This window comes from Quercus suber, unplaced genomic scaffold (genome assembly GCF_002906115.3).
Source record: "Quercus suber isolate HL8 unplaced genomic scaffold, Cork oak 2.0 scaffold_60, whole genome shotgun sequence".
Lineage (NCBI taxonomy): Eukaryota > Viridiplantae > Streptophyta > Magnoliopsida > Fagales > Fagaceae > Quercus > Quercus suber.
Genome location: NW_027069525.1, coordinates 1359025 through 1374207, shown reverse-complemented (window position 1 = coordinate 1374207; position 15183 = coordinate 1359025). Strand labels below are relative to the sequence as shown.

Here is a 15183-nt window from a genome sequence, read left to right as displayed (position 1 = left end):
ACCGAAGAGTGGACTTGACTATTTGTGTCCATGATTAATTCCAATGAATATCCGGATCGAACCTTTGAACTTCAGATCCTTTCCGTATTGATAGCTGTATTACTATAATTTAAGTGTGAAAAGGGTACAACTTGCCCAAAAAATTAGGTTTGATAAGGGTACAAAGATGGTTCTGGGACCTATTCTAACTTCCCTTCAGTGTATAGTTTTCGGTTTTCAGTTTTTATTTTTGGATGGTTTGGACTTTCGGAGAGTGATAAGTTGACTGGGTTAAGTTTAGGTCCACTACACTAAATACAATAATGCACTAGATCTAGGTGGTATCTATTAACATTGAAGCTAGTTTCAGGCTTTAACCATTTCAGCATCCATCTTTCATTCTTTTCTTTTCTTTTTTCTTTTTTATATTAATTTTTTATCTTTAAAATTTAGATTGTTTTCTTTTTGGTCCCATAAGTTTGAGATTTTTCAATTTGATCATCCGAGTTTGATTATGTTTTCCAAATGATCATTTCATCTATATCTATTAGAAATACTGAATGAATAATTGTATTGTATTTCTCCCTGAAAGAATATACATGTGTGTCTTTATATAAGAGGCATATAAGTGCAGTACAAGTAAGAGTGTAATACAAGAATGTGTGTTATACAAGTAATCTAGTTAGGCCTAAAGCCCACAACACTATATATGTTAACATTAACAGCCCCCCTCAAACTCAAGGTGGATATGAGACTAACTTGAGGTTATCAACCAAAGTACAAAGGTGTCTCTTACGATGTGACTTGGTGAAGATATCTACAAGTTGATCTTTAGAGGAGACTGAGATCAGCTTGAGAGCACCATGGACAAGATGATAACGGATAAAATGACAATCAATCTTGATGTGCTTAGTCTATTTATAGAAGACATCATTGTAAGCAGCATGAATAGCACTCCGATTGTCACAATAAAGAGAAGTAGTAAAGGATGTAGACACACCTAAGTCTTTGAGAAGCCATTGTAGCCAAAGGAGCTCAGATGTGGTATCAGTAAGGGCACGATATTCTGCTTCAGTATTGGAGCGAACCACATGAGTTTGTTTCTTGCTTTGCTAAGAAATCAGAGAAGAACCAAGAAGAAAGCAATAACCAGTGGTGGACCTACGATCAGTGGGATCTCCTGCCCAATCAGCATCAGAAAATGCACGGAGAATAAGAGCAGACTGAGTAGAGTAGAAAAGATCATAGAAGAGAGTGCCCTTTAGGTATCGAAGAATGCGTAGAACAGCAGCATAGTTAGTTGATTGTGGAGCAGATAGATATTGACTCACCTGGTAAACAGTATAGGAAATGTCTGGACGAGTGATACTGGAGCGAGCCACATGAATTTGTTTCTTGCTTTGCTAAGAAATCAGAGAAGAACCAAGAAGAAAGCAATAACTAGTGGTGGACCTACGATCAGTGGGATCTCCTGCCCAATCAGCATCAGAAAATGCACGGAGAATAAGAGGAGACTAAGTAGAGTAAAAAAGATCATAGAAGAGAGTACCCTTTAAGTATCAAAGAATGCGTAGAATAGTAGCATAGTGAGTCGATTGTGGAGCAAACAGATATTGGTTCACCTGGTGAACAGCATAGGAAATGTCTGGACGAGTGATAGTGAGATAAACTAAACTACCAATCAAGCGTCTGTAAAGAGAGGGATTAGACAATGGTTTCCCCCCCGAGGGAGTCAGATGCGCATTAAACTCAATTGGAGTGTCAACAGTCTTGTTATTAGTGAGTCCAGCTTGAGACAAGAGTTTAGAGGCATACTTGGTTTGAGTAATATAAAGTCCATTTGTAGAATAAGTGATTTCAAGACCCAAGAAGTAGCTAAGATGTCCAAGATCTTTAATCTCAAACTGCTGACTGAGAAAAGTCTTGAGTTCTTGAATACCACTGAAGTCATCATCAGTTATAATCATATCATCCACATATAGGAGAAGTAAAATAGTGTCTTTGTTAGTGCGACGAACAAATAAGGCGGAATCATAATGATTGGCCATTTAACCAAAGCATGAGATGGCAAAATCTCATTTCAGTTCCTCCCTGTCTTCCTCCTCTGTCTTAGATCTTTTTCCAGATGAGGCAAATATTCCTTCTGTAACTGCTCCTAATTCTCCTGTAATTGCTCCAGATTCTCCTATAGTCTCTGTCCAACCACCAGATATCACTGATCCCTTTCCTAATTCACCCTTTAATGAACAGGTGGAAGATGAACAGGTTGAAGACAAGCTACCCAACCCCAATCTTGAGCTTGGGTCTCCTGCTCTTACTTTGCCTGAAGATCTTGCACAAGACATTCCACCTCGTCACTCAACTTGGGTAAGATCTATTCCTGCACATTTACTTGACTATCATTGTTACACTGCCCTTGCTACACTACATAAGCCTCACACCTATCGTGAGGCTTCCACTAACCCTTTATAGCAGATTGCAAAGAAAGAAAAACTTGATGCATTATCTAAAAACCATACTTGAGATTTGGTGACACTCCCCCCTAGGAAATCTGCGGGTGGTTGTAAGTGGATCTACAAGATTAAAACTCACTCTAATGGGTCCATTGAGCGCTACAAAACTTGTCTTGTTGCAAAAGATTTTACACAAGAGTATGGAATTGATTATGAAGAGACCTTTGCTCCGGTTGCTCATATCTGATCGGTTCGTGCCCTCTTAGCTATTACTACTGCCAGTAAATGGGACATTTTTCAAATGAATGTCAAAAATGCATTTCTTAATGGGGATTTAAGTGAAGAAGTGTATATGCAACCTCCTCTTGGTGTATCTGTTGACTCAAACAAGATTTGTCACCTTCAACGTGCACTTTATGGCCTTAAACAAGCTCTACGAGCTTGGTTTGCCAAATTCAGTTCTGATACCATGTTAGAAATACTGAATGAATAATTGTATTTTATTTCTCCCTGAAAGTATATACATGAGTGCCTTTATATAGGAGGCATATGAATGCAGTACAAGTAAGAATGTGTGTTATACAAGTAATCTAGTTGGGCCTAAAACCCACAACACTATATACGTTAACATTAACAATATCCATAATTAATATATCTACTAAAGAGACTAACAAACCAAAAGCAACATAACAATGTCTAAAAAAGACACCACTTTTTTTACAACCCATTGAGATTGGCAATTGATAAGTTTTGACCAATGTTATTGATTTCGTTCCGTTCCAGCCGAAATGGCCGAAAAATTTCGTATCGGTATGCAAACCAGAATGGCACACCCCTCTGTTCCACCTCGGATAAAATTCTGGCCTATTCCGGTGTGTTTTGGGCATTCCTGTTCATTTCGGTGAAATCCGACCGAAATGCAAGATTTGGCCGGTACATGTTCAATAGCAAAAGATGAGCCTCAGTGAAAAAAAAAAAAAAAAAAAAAAAAAAAAAAAAAAAAAAAAAAAAAAAAAAAAAAAAAAAANTGGGACGGACGGCCAGAAAAGAAGGCAAATAGATGATCAACAGATGGAAGGAGGGGATAGGAAGATGAAAACTATAAAAGAAAAGTTAGTAAAGTAAGAAAGGAGGGGGAGAAAAAAAAGAGAGAACTATAAGGCCTCCTCGGCCACAGGCCGAAGAGCATCCCCCCATTGGTAGAGAAACACTTAGCATTTTTTTATAAGAAAGTTCATGCTTGGTGATCGACAGCCAGCACCTAAACCTTTCACCCCACTCTCTATAAATGTATTGTTTGGGCTTATTGGGCTGAAAACCCATCACTCAGGGTCAATCCAAACTGAGTCCCTACAATGTTAAATTGATGTTAAATGTTTTGTATTATTTGATATTTAGTTATTTTCTTTTAAATCTTCTTTTTGTATGATGTTAAATTGATGTTATATTGATGTTTAAGACTTAAGAGTTAAGACTAAATGATTTGTATTATTTGATATTTAGTTATTTATTTATTAGAATTGACAATTTTATGTTCTACAAGAATATATAAAAATTATTTTTTAGGAATTTCGAAACACCTTGAAACGGTACGCCGAAATCGGCCGGTATCGAAATATTCCATTCCACTGGACAAACCGAAACAGGGTCCGAAATGGTATTAATAACAATGCTATTAACACTAGTTCCCCTGAAAAAAGTGTAATATAATAGTAAAATTTGTAAATTAAACAGTGCAAGTGTTATATAATTTTTTTTTTATATTTATATTTTTATGAGTTTTATGTAATGGTATTTTGAATTGAACAACAATCAATAGTGATATATATGACAAATGTAATTTAATGAAAATATTTATATTGTTTTATATAAATGAAGAAGATGTTATTAAAATGACTTTGTTTTTTAAATAAAAAAAATACCATAATTTGTTGACTAATTTGAACATATCCAAGAATATTTATAAAAAAAAAAAATGTACACTCCCATTCCATGGAACACATGTAACATGTTACATTAAGTTTAAATTATTATATAAGTTTATAATTGTAGCACATTTTTCAAATATAAGTAGGCGGAAATCACATTTTTGTCCCTACATTTTTAGGAAATTCCCACTTTGGTCCATAGATTTTATTTTTATTGCTTTTAGTCCCTATCTTGAAAAACATTTCTCGTTTTGGTTCTTGTCGTTACATCAAAGACGGAAAATGCGCACGTGGCAAATGGCAGAATTAAAAAATATTAAAATAATGTCCACGTGTCACTACAAGCTCCATGTAGCTTTCCCGCCCTTAGTTAGTCCCATTCCCACCTGTAGGAGGTCATGTGGCCCTCACGTGACTTCATAATCATCTGCCCATTGAAATATCTGGATTAGCTTCTTGCCAAATTCAGAAATCCCTAACCCCTAAATTAAGCTCCTTGCCACAAACTCAGCTCCTTGCTCACAACACAGCCCAAAAAAATCTTTAACTCAACTGCTCTCATGGAATTAAGCTCGATGTCATCGAGTGGAAGCTTGAGGAAAAGGGGCCAAACCCAATGCTTCTACTTTGAGAAACCCGTTTTCGTTGTTTCGTGGACACCTGAGAACCCTGGAAGAAGGTTCTACGGGTGTCCAAATTTCTGGGTAAGTTAGTATCTATCTCTCTAACTCTAACTCTGCATCTGGCTTTCTCTTTCTTGGTCATAGACTTGGTTTTCATATCAGGACTATTCTTGTTGCACATATTTTTTCCAATCATACATGATCTCTCTTTGTAAAGTTTTTAAATTTCTATTGAGTTTTTGGGCGGGGGTGAAGTTTAGGTGAGAAAAAAAAAGTGTGAGAAAGAGGAACTTTTTCTGGGGAGAGAAAGGAGTCGACCCACTGTGAAGAGAGAGAGAGAGAGAGAGAGAGAGAGAGAGGTGATTGGGCTTCTTTGACTGTAAAGATGTTGTTTTTATGGAACATTTATAGGATTTTGTTATTGGGTTTTTATTTTATAGCTATTTTCTTTAGTGGGTCTTTTTTAGTTTCAAGGATTTTAGTATTTTGCTAATACAAGTGTTGGATTGGCTTTGACTAGATTTTGCTAATACTATTTGTTGTTGTTTTTCATGATTTTGGTTGAAGATATAATGGGTTTTATTTGGCTCTTGGGTGTCAGGCTGGATGCAAGTGCAATATTTTTTTTTAATTTTTTTTTCAGTGGCGTGATGATGAAATCTGCGAGCGTGGAAAGGTGCTGATTCCAGAGCAGAGGCAACAGATTTTAACCCTTGAAGATGGTATTGCAGGCTACAGGAAGAGAGAGTAGAGTTTGCTCATCTGCCTGGGGCTGTCTCTGGTGATAAGTGGGATGCTACTCTGCTTGATGCTTCTTTTGGTTGGCTAAATAAGTGGGGGGGGGGGGGTAAAAAAAAAAAAAAAAAAAAAAAAAAAAAAAAAAAAAAAAAACAAAACAAAATATGTTTTAAGTCATCCATTACAAAATCAAAAAGATTCTATCAAAAGAATTGCGTAGTTATCACTTATTAAACAGGTGTCATTCTGAAAATGACTAGCATAAGTGCCATAACCTGAACTTAGAGTCATGAATTAAGATGTCATACACATTATTGAAAGACTTGTTTTTTATTGTTGCCATTTTTCTAATTTGTTATTATGTATTTATCTTCTTCATTTCAGATATTTTTAGGACTTTTTAAAGTCAAAGTCTTTATATGATAATCTATTAGAATCTGTTTAGAAATGTTTTTCCTCAGAATAAAATGTTTTTTTAGAGACATCAAATTAGCCCCTAAGCTATAAAATGAAAATAGAGAAACCTATTATAAGTAAAATCTCGGTTTTTTATTTTCCATTTTTCAAGTGGAATATAGATTTCGAAATTCTGAATTCCATGTGTCATTAGGATCTAACCCTGTATCTGCCTTCCTCCGCTATCACAGCATCGGCATAAGTATTTATATACAAACTACTTTATGTTAATAGCTTTTACTATCCACATTCCAGAATGTATGAGGTCAAAGACGCATTTGTGCACAACTTCTTTAAAGCATTCCAGTTCTGTATGACCAAACTACAAGGAATGTGTTAGCTAAGACTAGGAATTTCAGACAAATGATGCTATCAAGGCAAACATTTCACTCTCTGGGCAGACGTGTTTCCAGCTTTATATACAAGAAAATTGCCATTTCAAATACAATTACAAGTTCTCTGCCACACCTCAGCACAAAATCTAAATTACACAAATTTCTCTAGCCTAGTTTGTGCGTGAGGCCGGAGGAGATAAAAGAGATTCATCATGTCTTTGATATAGAAGTACACACGTAGAAAGAGCTCTAGGCAGCCCCAGCTTCGTTGAGAAATGAATATGAGTGGGTATAGACAGTACACTAAAAAATTTAATTCTCATTCTCATTCTCACTTTCATTCTCATTTTCTTCTAATGATCTCCCCATGGTTTCTCTTGTGAAAAAAGTTGTTACCAACACTCCCATAATACAAACTAAGCCCAAAATTACCAAAGAGATTTCCATTCCAATTGCTTTAGGATAACCATCCTCTTTCCTTTTATGTGATGCCCACAAAAATCCAACAGACCCAATAATTGCCCCCACCTTGCCAGCAGCACCAGAAATACCATGACATGTAGATCTAAATCTAGCTGGAAAAAGTTCCGCAGGCACTATGAAAGTGGTAGTGTTGGGCCCAAAATTTGAGAAGAAAAAGGTGAGCCCATAGAGGACCAAGAAACCTGCATTTGAGCTATCCTCCCAATACGTGTAATAGGGTATTCCAATTGCTAAATAAACAATTGCCATGAATAAGAAGCCCATTTGTTGAATTTTCACTCTTCCAATGCGATCAATGAAACAGACGGTGAACCAGTAACCTGGAACTGTGGAACAGATTGCTACGAGTGCTTGAAGTTTTGCTACATTGAAAGCATCTTGATAGGCGTTCATTCTATTTTGGTCACGAAGGTACCTTTTATATATCTGAGATTGCAAGAGATTGTTGCTGTAAAAGACAATGTCAACAAGAAACCATGAGGTGGCACAAGAGAATAGGTCACGGCCATGGCGACGTAAGAACTGCTTTGAGAAGAGGGGATAGGATGGTTGATGTAGTGGCTGTGGGTCATCTTCTGCAATCTGACTTATTGAAACATCTAACACTTTCTCCATGTCCTTGGCTGCTTGAAGAACATTTAGCTCAACCAAAGCTGTATATCTGTCATAAACGTACAAATGAATTATTATAGATTATATATCAAAGCACGGATCAACAAGAACTCATACTTTTTAAAAAAAATAAATTCAATAGTTCCAAAAGAAAAGGTGAAATTTGAACGCTAAATGTCATAGATATATTAGAAGGTTTCAATTAATTGAGTTACATGACTCTTTGATAACAAAAACCCATACTTTGGTTACTAAAAATTATCACTTTTTCATTAAAAAAAAAAAAACTTATGGTATTTATGATAAATTTAATCATTTATTTTATATTTTCTATATATGAGTGAATTTTCCTATTTTGATAAGTGATAAATTATCGATTATATTAAAACCATTTTTTTTTTATCAGTTTATATTAAAACTTTAAACTGTGACAAAGTAGTAAATTTAATTAACATACACCGGAGTCCGGTCCATTCATTCGGGTCCTGTTCTTAGTCAAAAGTAACTAACTAATTAAGAAAAGCTCATACATTGGAAGAGCACTTTTGATTCAAATTTCAAAGGGGCCATAGAATTCCAATTCAATCTGATAGCATCCACTGTTTTCCTTTTGTTTTCTTCCAATTCCATGTAGAAAATTAATGAGCGGTTGGTAGGTTGGTCCAAAAAAATTTATTGGTCAAATTAAGCCCACCAATATATTTGTTTCGTCAACATTTCTTCTCCAATTTTTTTATTTTTTATTTGTTAGTGTGTGGGTCAGTATCACTTCTCCAAATCGATATTTTGTCATCCGTTTTTTTTTTCAGGGTTGTGTTTTTGGTGTGGTTAATTTGTTTAGTCGCATATATAATTTGTTGAATTGCGGTTGCTGTAAGACTTTGGCTAATGTTACTTCTTCTTAAGCTATTCTATTAATTTACATGTATAAGAGTTGCTTTTAATTATTTGTACGCTTCTCTTATTATTATTATATTTACGAAATTTCTCTTCCATTTGGCCTTTTTTTAATAAATTCAATAGTTATAATGGTGAAGAGGATATTTGATTCTTAAATGTTTCTATTAAAAATATTAAAAAATATTAAAAAGTATCAATTTGTTGAAATACAAGGCTTTGGATCTCTTTTGTTTGTCAAATATTAGTTTACTGTAAATTAAGAATCAAAATTTAGGTTTTATATTGTTTTTGTGTGAAATTTTTAAGTTGACATTTTTTTATACTTTATTAATAGGATATTAATTGAAGTTCAGTTATGAAACGTTTTGCATACATGAAAAGAATTAGAACATCTAATTTAAGGTTTGAAGAATGAATAAAATCTAAATTCAAACGATGAATCGTAACACCAATTATTTGCATACACATCATGAATATGTGTCGAATGATATATATGCATGTGTGTTCTAAAATAGCAACGTCGTGCTTCAAAAAAAAAAAAAAATAGCAACGTCGTGATGACATGCATACACACTTGAAAGCAAAAATCTTGGGCAAAACAAACAAATCCGCAACGTTAGATGATGTATGCTGGACCTACATTGCTTATTGCCAAACTCAGTCCTGTTTTTGTTCCCCAAGTCATTAAAAAGTAAAAACTACCAGTCTATAAAGAAAAAAAAACCATTGAAGAAAAAACCACGTTACATGTATTTCAAGTTCACAAGCTGTACCGTATACTACACGGAAGTGTATATATATATATATATATATATAAACTTCTGTCAACTATACGAAACAAAAATACCCTAAATAATATAGATTTTTTATTATTAAACGTGTACAACACAAGTATATTAAATTTTCTATATTATACTTGTGCAAAAATCCTTCAACTTGACTGATCGAGTTTTAATACTCTTATCAACAGTTTAATTGTTTACTTTGTTAAGGTTTGTCATTATATATGATCGTGACGATAAAATTTTCCAAAATAATTTTTTTTTACCAGATGAAAAACAAATAAAAAAAAGATAAAAATGCAACATCTACAATATTTTTTACAAAACTTTTATAACTAATGTTAAATAGTAGGTTGTTATTGATAGCAAAAAAATAATAATAATAATATTTTCAAATAGAAAAGAAAAAACAACTTAAAACTTAAAATTTGTTGTAAAAAATATTGTGAATATTGCACTTTAAAAAAAAAAATTAGCAAACTTTTACTAGTTCTCATCTAAGTCTATCACTAACACTATTTTTTTACTTACCACTATCACCCTACCACATCAACAAGTAAGAAAATTTTATCAAACTTTTTCTATCTATAAAATTTCTTAAAAAAAAATTCTACGTAATCTATATTAATTAGTAGTAATTTTACATCTAATACAAAATAATCAATTTACGCACATTCAAATATATCGAGCCGCCCTGTATACTACAATTTTTTTTTATAGAGGAATATTATTACTACTCTAAAACCAAATACTTAAACCCTGAAAGGTACAGTGTGACGACACATGCATATGAATTGTCAACCAAAACATAAATAAATAAAAAATAAGAAGATAAGAAAAAAGGTGTGGTTACCTGGCAGTCTCAGGCATCATCATCCTCCAATAATATGTCAATGCAGCTGGTACAGCACCCAGCATCAGGATCAATCTCCATGCAATATCAACTCCTTTCGGCGTGTGATCAACCGAAACTGTGTGTGATGTACCATCGTTTGACTTCGACACATGCTCGAATATGGCACACACGACCATCGTGACCGTTGATGATGCCAAGATTCCAAACCCTTGCATCGAAAACACAGCGGCTATGAAGGCACCACGTGTCCTCTTGTTAGCGAACTCCGACATAATCGTTGCCGACAGAGGGTAGTCCCCACCAATCCCAACCCCCAAAGAGAACCTGAAAAACGAGAGGCTCACCAGAACGCACTCTCTCGATTTGCAAATCGAAAAGCCACAGCCCAGCGAGCTCAGCACCATTATCATCAATGCTATGCCGTACACGCGTCGCCTTCCTATTCGGTCCCCGAGTCTACCGAACACCAGTTGACCAATCGCGGTGCCCAACAGAGCAATCGCCAACGTAGCTGACAGAACCCCAGGTGGGATCTGGTACTTTCGCGGGTCTTGCTCATAGTACACCCTTCCGATCAGTCTTACAATCAGAGGGATACAAAATAGGTCATATGCATCAGTGAAAAGACCCATCCCAGCTACGATTATGGCTTTGAAATGATATAACTGAGTTTTTGCAGTGTCAAGCGCTGAAAGAACCTTCAAACCCATTTCTGGACTGAAAAAGAAATGGGGTTGTCTTTTTTTCTCTTTTGTTGACAGGGTAGGGTTTTAGCTATATATACGGGTATATTTGTAAAAATTAAAACTTTGAAATAAGTCGGATAGGTTAATTCAAGTTGATCAACACGATGGCGTTGGGTTGTTTCGTTGACAGTGATGGAAGGGTGGACTATTGACCTGTTTGGTTCTATTATTCCAGTGAAGATGCGGATCCCATGATTTCAAGAATATTTCTATATTGAATTATCTGTGTACCACTGTATATATTATGGCGCCTCATGTTTCTTGTACTATTTGCTTTGCTTCTATTTGTTAAAAGGGTTGGACTTTTTGAAGGGTAGTAATAGGTCCCATAAATGCCATTGTCCAAACGAACTCATTTAGTACCATCGTCCACCTAGACTCAGCATGGACAATGGAAGAGAAGTCATAAGGAGAGTATTCAATATCTCGAACAATTACGAACCAGTTAGAAGATCATTGGGAGACCCATCAAACCCCACATTAAATGAACCAAAGGTGTTACAAAAAAGGCACTTATACCACCATAAATAGGGTACAACTGCTAGAAAAAAAAGAGGTGTATATATATATGCATTTCAAAACTAAATAAGGTATATACACACAAAAATACTGATACTTTTACTATTCATTCTAACTCTCACAAGAACTCTCTGCCAATTTCATTCACTGACTTTATCACTTCGTGGTCGGCACCACACTGGTGACCACTTAGAGAGAACTCTGTTCTTAACCTTGCAGGTACAAAGACGAAGCCCGTGCTGACCTATCTGGATGAACATAATCAACTAACAATCTCGGCATCATCAGTTTGGCACCGTCTATGAAAATGATAATTTTGTACTTAAATTCGAAAGTGTAATTCCATTCAACTCTAAGATCCAAATGGATTCTAGCACACCCCAAGATTCTACAGCACTAGCCCTGCAAATCCAGACACTCACAGCCAGCATAAAGGAACTTACAAGTTACAAGGTAAAACCAGGAGATAAGATTACAGTTTCAGCAAGAAGATAATCGCTCTGGGACTAACCAGAATGACGATGAAGACAGCCATAGAAGGAACGACCACCGACGACCATAAACCCTTGAGGAAGCAAACTCAGACCTCCTCAGGGAAATGAGAAGAGAGATGGACTAGCTGAGAAGTGCAATAAGAGAGAAAACACATCAAAATTTAGACAGGATGGTCAAGAGGATGGACTCGCCTTTTACAACAAAGGTCCTGGAAAGCCCAATACCTTCAAAGTTTCGTCTCCCACAGCTCGAATCATTCGACAATCTGAAAGATCCGCTGGATCACATCACCACCTTCAAAACAACTCTGGGTCTTTAACAACCCCTTGACGAGATACTGTGTCATTCTTTCCCCACCACTCTCAAAGGAGCAACGCAAGTGTGGTTCAATAAGCTACCAACATAGTCCATTGACAACTTTAAGCAATTGGGCAATTCTTTTGTACGCCATTTCATCGGTGGACAACACCCAAAAAGGCCGATAGACCATCTGCTCACCATCAGACAAAGGGAGAAGGAGACCCTGAGGTCATATGTGAAGCGTTTCATCAGAGAAATCTTGGAGATAGATGAAGCAAACTGTAAATTGTAGCTAACGACCTTTAAAGTTGGATTGAAGTCTAGAGAATTCATGGTCGCATTCGCGAAAATCCCTCCTTAGACAATGGCAGAAATGTTATTGAAAACTCAGAAGTATATGAACGCCGAAGATGCCCTAGTAGCAATAAGGGACGAGGAGAAGCCCAGAGAGAGAGAGAAGGAAAGGGAGAAGACCATAGGGGACGTAAAAGAGAAAGGGGAGACCGTCAGGGTACTAACGAAAATAAGCAAGAGACGATAAAACTCCTCGGACAGTAAAATTTACCCCTTTGGTTATGCCTGTTGACAAAATTTTAATGCAGATTAAGGATGAACATTACCTTAAGTGGCCAAGGCCTCTACATTCATCACCTAATGTGCGTGACAACAAGAAATACTGTCGTTTCCACAAAGACCACGGCCATTACACTGAAAATTGCAGAGGTCTGAAAAAGCAGATAAAAGAACTCATCCGGAAGGGGAAGCTGCAGAAGTTTGTGAAAAAGGGGGAATCCAGTAGATCTAGAAGTGCTAACAAGGAGAAGTACAAAGTTGTTCCCAAGGACGAGGACAACACGTTCAACCGTCCATAAAGCGAGATAGGAGAAATAAAAATGATCACAAGAGGACCGTCCATAAGTGGATCTTTCAAATCCCTCAAGAAATCACAAAAGAGGCAGGTAAACAGCGTCCACAGGATACTACCCCTTAAGCAGAGAAGAACGGATAAAGACATCTTGTTTTCAAAAGAAGATGCCAGAGGTGTAAAGCAGCCACATGACGACCTCTTGGCTATCATGCTCATGATAGAAGGATTTAACATTAGGAGAATCCTTATAGACAATGGCAGCTCTGCAGACATTATCTACCTCTCCGCATTTCACTAGCTGAAAATAGACCTCAAAAGGTTACGACCTTTTAAGTCCCCTCTCGTCAGCTTCAGTGGAGATTGGGTGTACCCCAAAAGTATAGTAGCATTGACGGTCACAGTGGGGTCTTACCCCCAACAGTTAACTCGTCGGCTCGACTTCTTGGTAGTAGATTACCCCTCCTCGTACAATGTGATAATTGGAAGGCCCACACTCAACCGTTAGAAGGCAGCAACGTCCACTTATTGCCTGAAGGTAAAATTTCCAATAGAGAATGGCATAGGCGAAGTAAAGGGAGATCAAGTGCTTGCTAGGGAATGCTACCAAGCGATGTTAGCTGCAAAGGAGAACCATACATGGATGATCAAGGAGAATGAGAAAGAGAAAGTCAAAGGCCTAGAAACTATGGAATTGGTAGACGAAGAACCAATGAAGACCACGAGGATAGGGACGACTTTGAGCGATCAGATGAAGAGAAGTCTAGTCCAATTCCTTAAAGGTAATTTGGACGTTTTTGCATGGAGTCACAAGGATATGCCAGGCATAGCAACTGAGGTCATTCAACACCGCCTGAATGTAGATTCAGAGAGGAAGCCCGTCCACAAAGACAATGAGTCTTTGCCCCTGAACAAAATAAAGCAATTATGAACAAGGTAAACAAATTGCTGGCAGCAGATTTTATTCGTTGGGTATACTATCCAGACTGGCTGGCCAATGTCGTCCTAGTGAAGAAAGCAAATGATAAATGGAGGATGTGTGTAGACTTCACAAATCTGAATAAGGCCTACCCAAAAGATAGTTTCCCTTTGTCAAGAATAGATCAACTTGTGAATTCTATGGCAGGACAAAAGCTCCTCACATTTATGGATGCATTCTCGGGATACAACCAGATTAAAATATTAGAAGAAGGCCAAGAGAAGACTGCCTTCATCACTAGCCAAGGGTTCTACTGCTACAAGGTAATGCCTTTCAGACTGAAAAACGCAGAAGCGACCTACCAAAGGTTAGTCAACAAAATGTTCAGTAAGTAGATCGGAAGAAACATGGAGGTATACGTGGACAACATGCTCGTCAAGAGCAAGGAGGAATCCACTTGGAAGACCTTAAGGAGACCTTCACAACCCTCAGACAATACTAGATGAAGCTGAATCCCAGCAAGTGCTCCTTCAGGGTTGCTTCTGAGAAGTTCCTAGGGTTCATGATGTCCCAAAAGGGAATAAAAGCTAACCCAGAAAAGAAGCGAGACATATTGGAGATGACATCGCCAAGAACGGTGAAAGAAGTTCAAAAATTAACAGGGAGGATTACAACACTCAACAGATTTGTCTCTAAAGTAACGAACAAGTGCTTACCCTTCTTCAAGACTCTGAAGCAAGCTTTCACTTGGATGAAGGAATGCGAGAAGGCTTTCTAGGAGCTGAAACACTACCTGAGCAATCCACCACTCTTCAGCCCATCAAAAGAAGGAAAAAAACTATATTTGTATTTAGTAGTATCAACTACAGTCGTGAGTGCAACCTTGATTTGAGAAGAGAATGGAACACAACTCTTGGTCTATTATGTCAATCAAGCATTCCAAGGAGCTGAGGCAAAATACCCACGGATTGAAAAGGTTACATTTACTTTGATTGTAGCCTCTCATAAGTTGCGCCCTTACTTCCAGGAAAATCCTATTCTAGTAATGACGAATCAGCCTATACGAAAATCGATGAACAAGCCCGAAACTACAAGAAGAATGGTGCAATAGGCAATCAAACTTAGCCAGTTCGACATTGAGTACCACCACAGAATAGCGATCAAGGCACAAGCGTTAGCTGACTTTGTTACCGA

General features: G+C 36.8%; 1 protein-coding gene and 1 long non-coding RNA gene across 2 annotated transcripts; one reads left to right on the top strand and one right to left on the bottom strand.

Annotated features, from left to right (window-relative positions):
• The first annotated feature begins 416 nt into the window (after nt 1-416).
• On the top strand, nt 417-3017 carry LOC136067153 (uncharacterized). The gene is made up of 2 exons (XR_010628673.1): nt 417-2346; nt 2526-3017. It is a non-coding gene; the product is annotated as an uncharacterized LOC136067153 (long non-coding RNA).
• A 3513-nt stretch (nt 3018-6530) lies between these two features.
• On the bottom strand, nt 6531-11096 carry LOC112010658 (probable inorganic phosphate transporter 1-9). The gene is made up of 2 exons (XM_024043008.2): nt 10143-11096; nt 6531-7656 (listed from the first exon to the last, which is right to left on the bottom strand). The coding sequence occupies exons 1-2, from the start codon at nt 10853-10855 to the stop codon at nt 6825-6827; spliced, it is 1545 nt and encodes a 514-aa protein (XP_023898776.1). The 5' UTR covers nt 10856-11096; the 3' UTR covers nt 6531-6824.
• Between the last annotated feature and the right edge of the window lie 4087 nt (nt 11097-15183).

What these genes read in the sequence shown, in the direction of transcription:
- LOC112010658 (XM_024043008.2), bottom strand. Translation starts at nt 10,855, where the DNA reads ATGGGTTTGAAGGTTCTTTCAGCGCTTGACACTGCAAAAACTCAGTTA. An exon ending in ATGATGCCTGAGACTGCCAG is followed by an intron (nt 7,657 to 10,142) that starts GTAACCACACCT and finishes CGTTTATGACAG; the next exon opens with ATATACAGCTTTGGTTGAGC.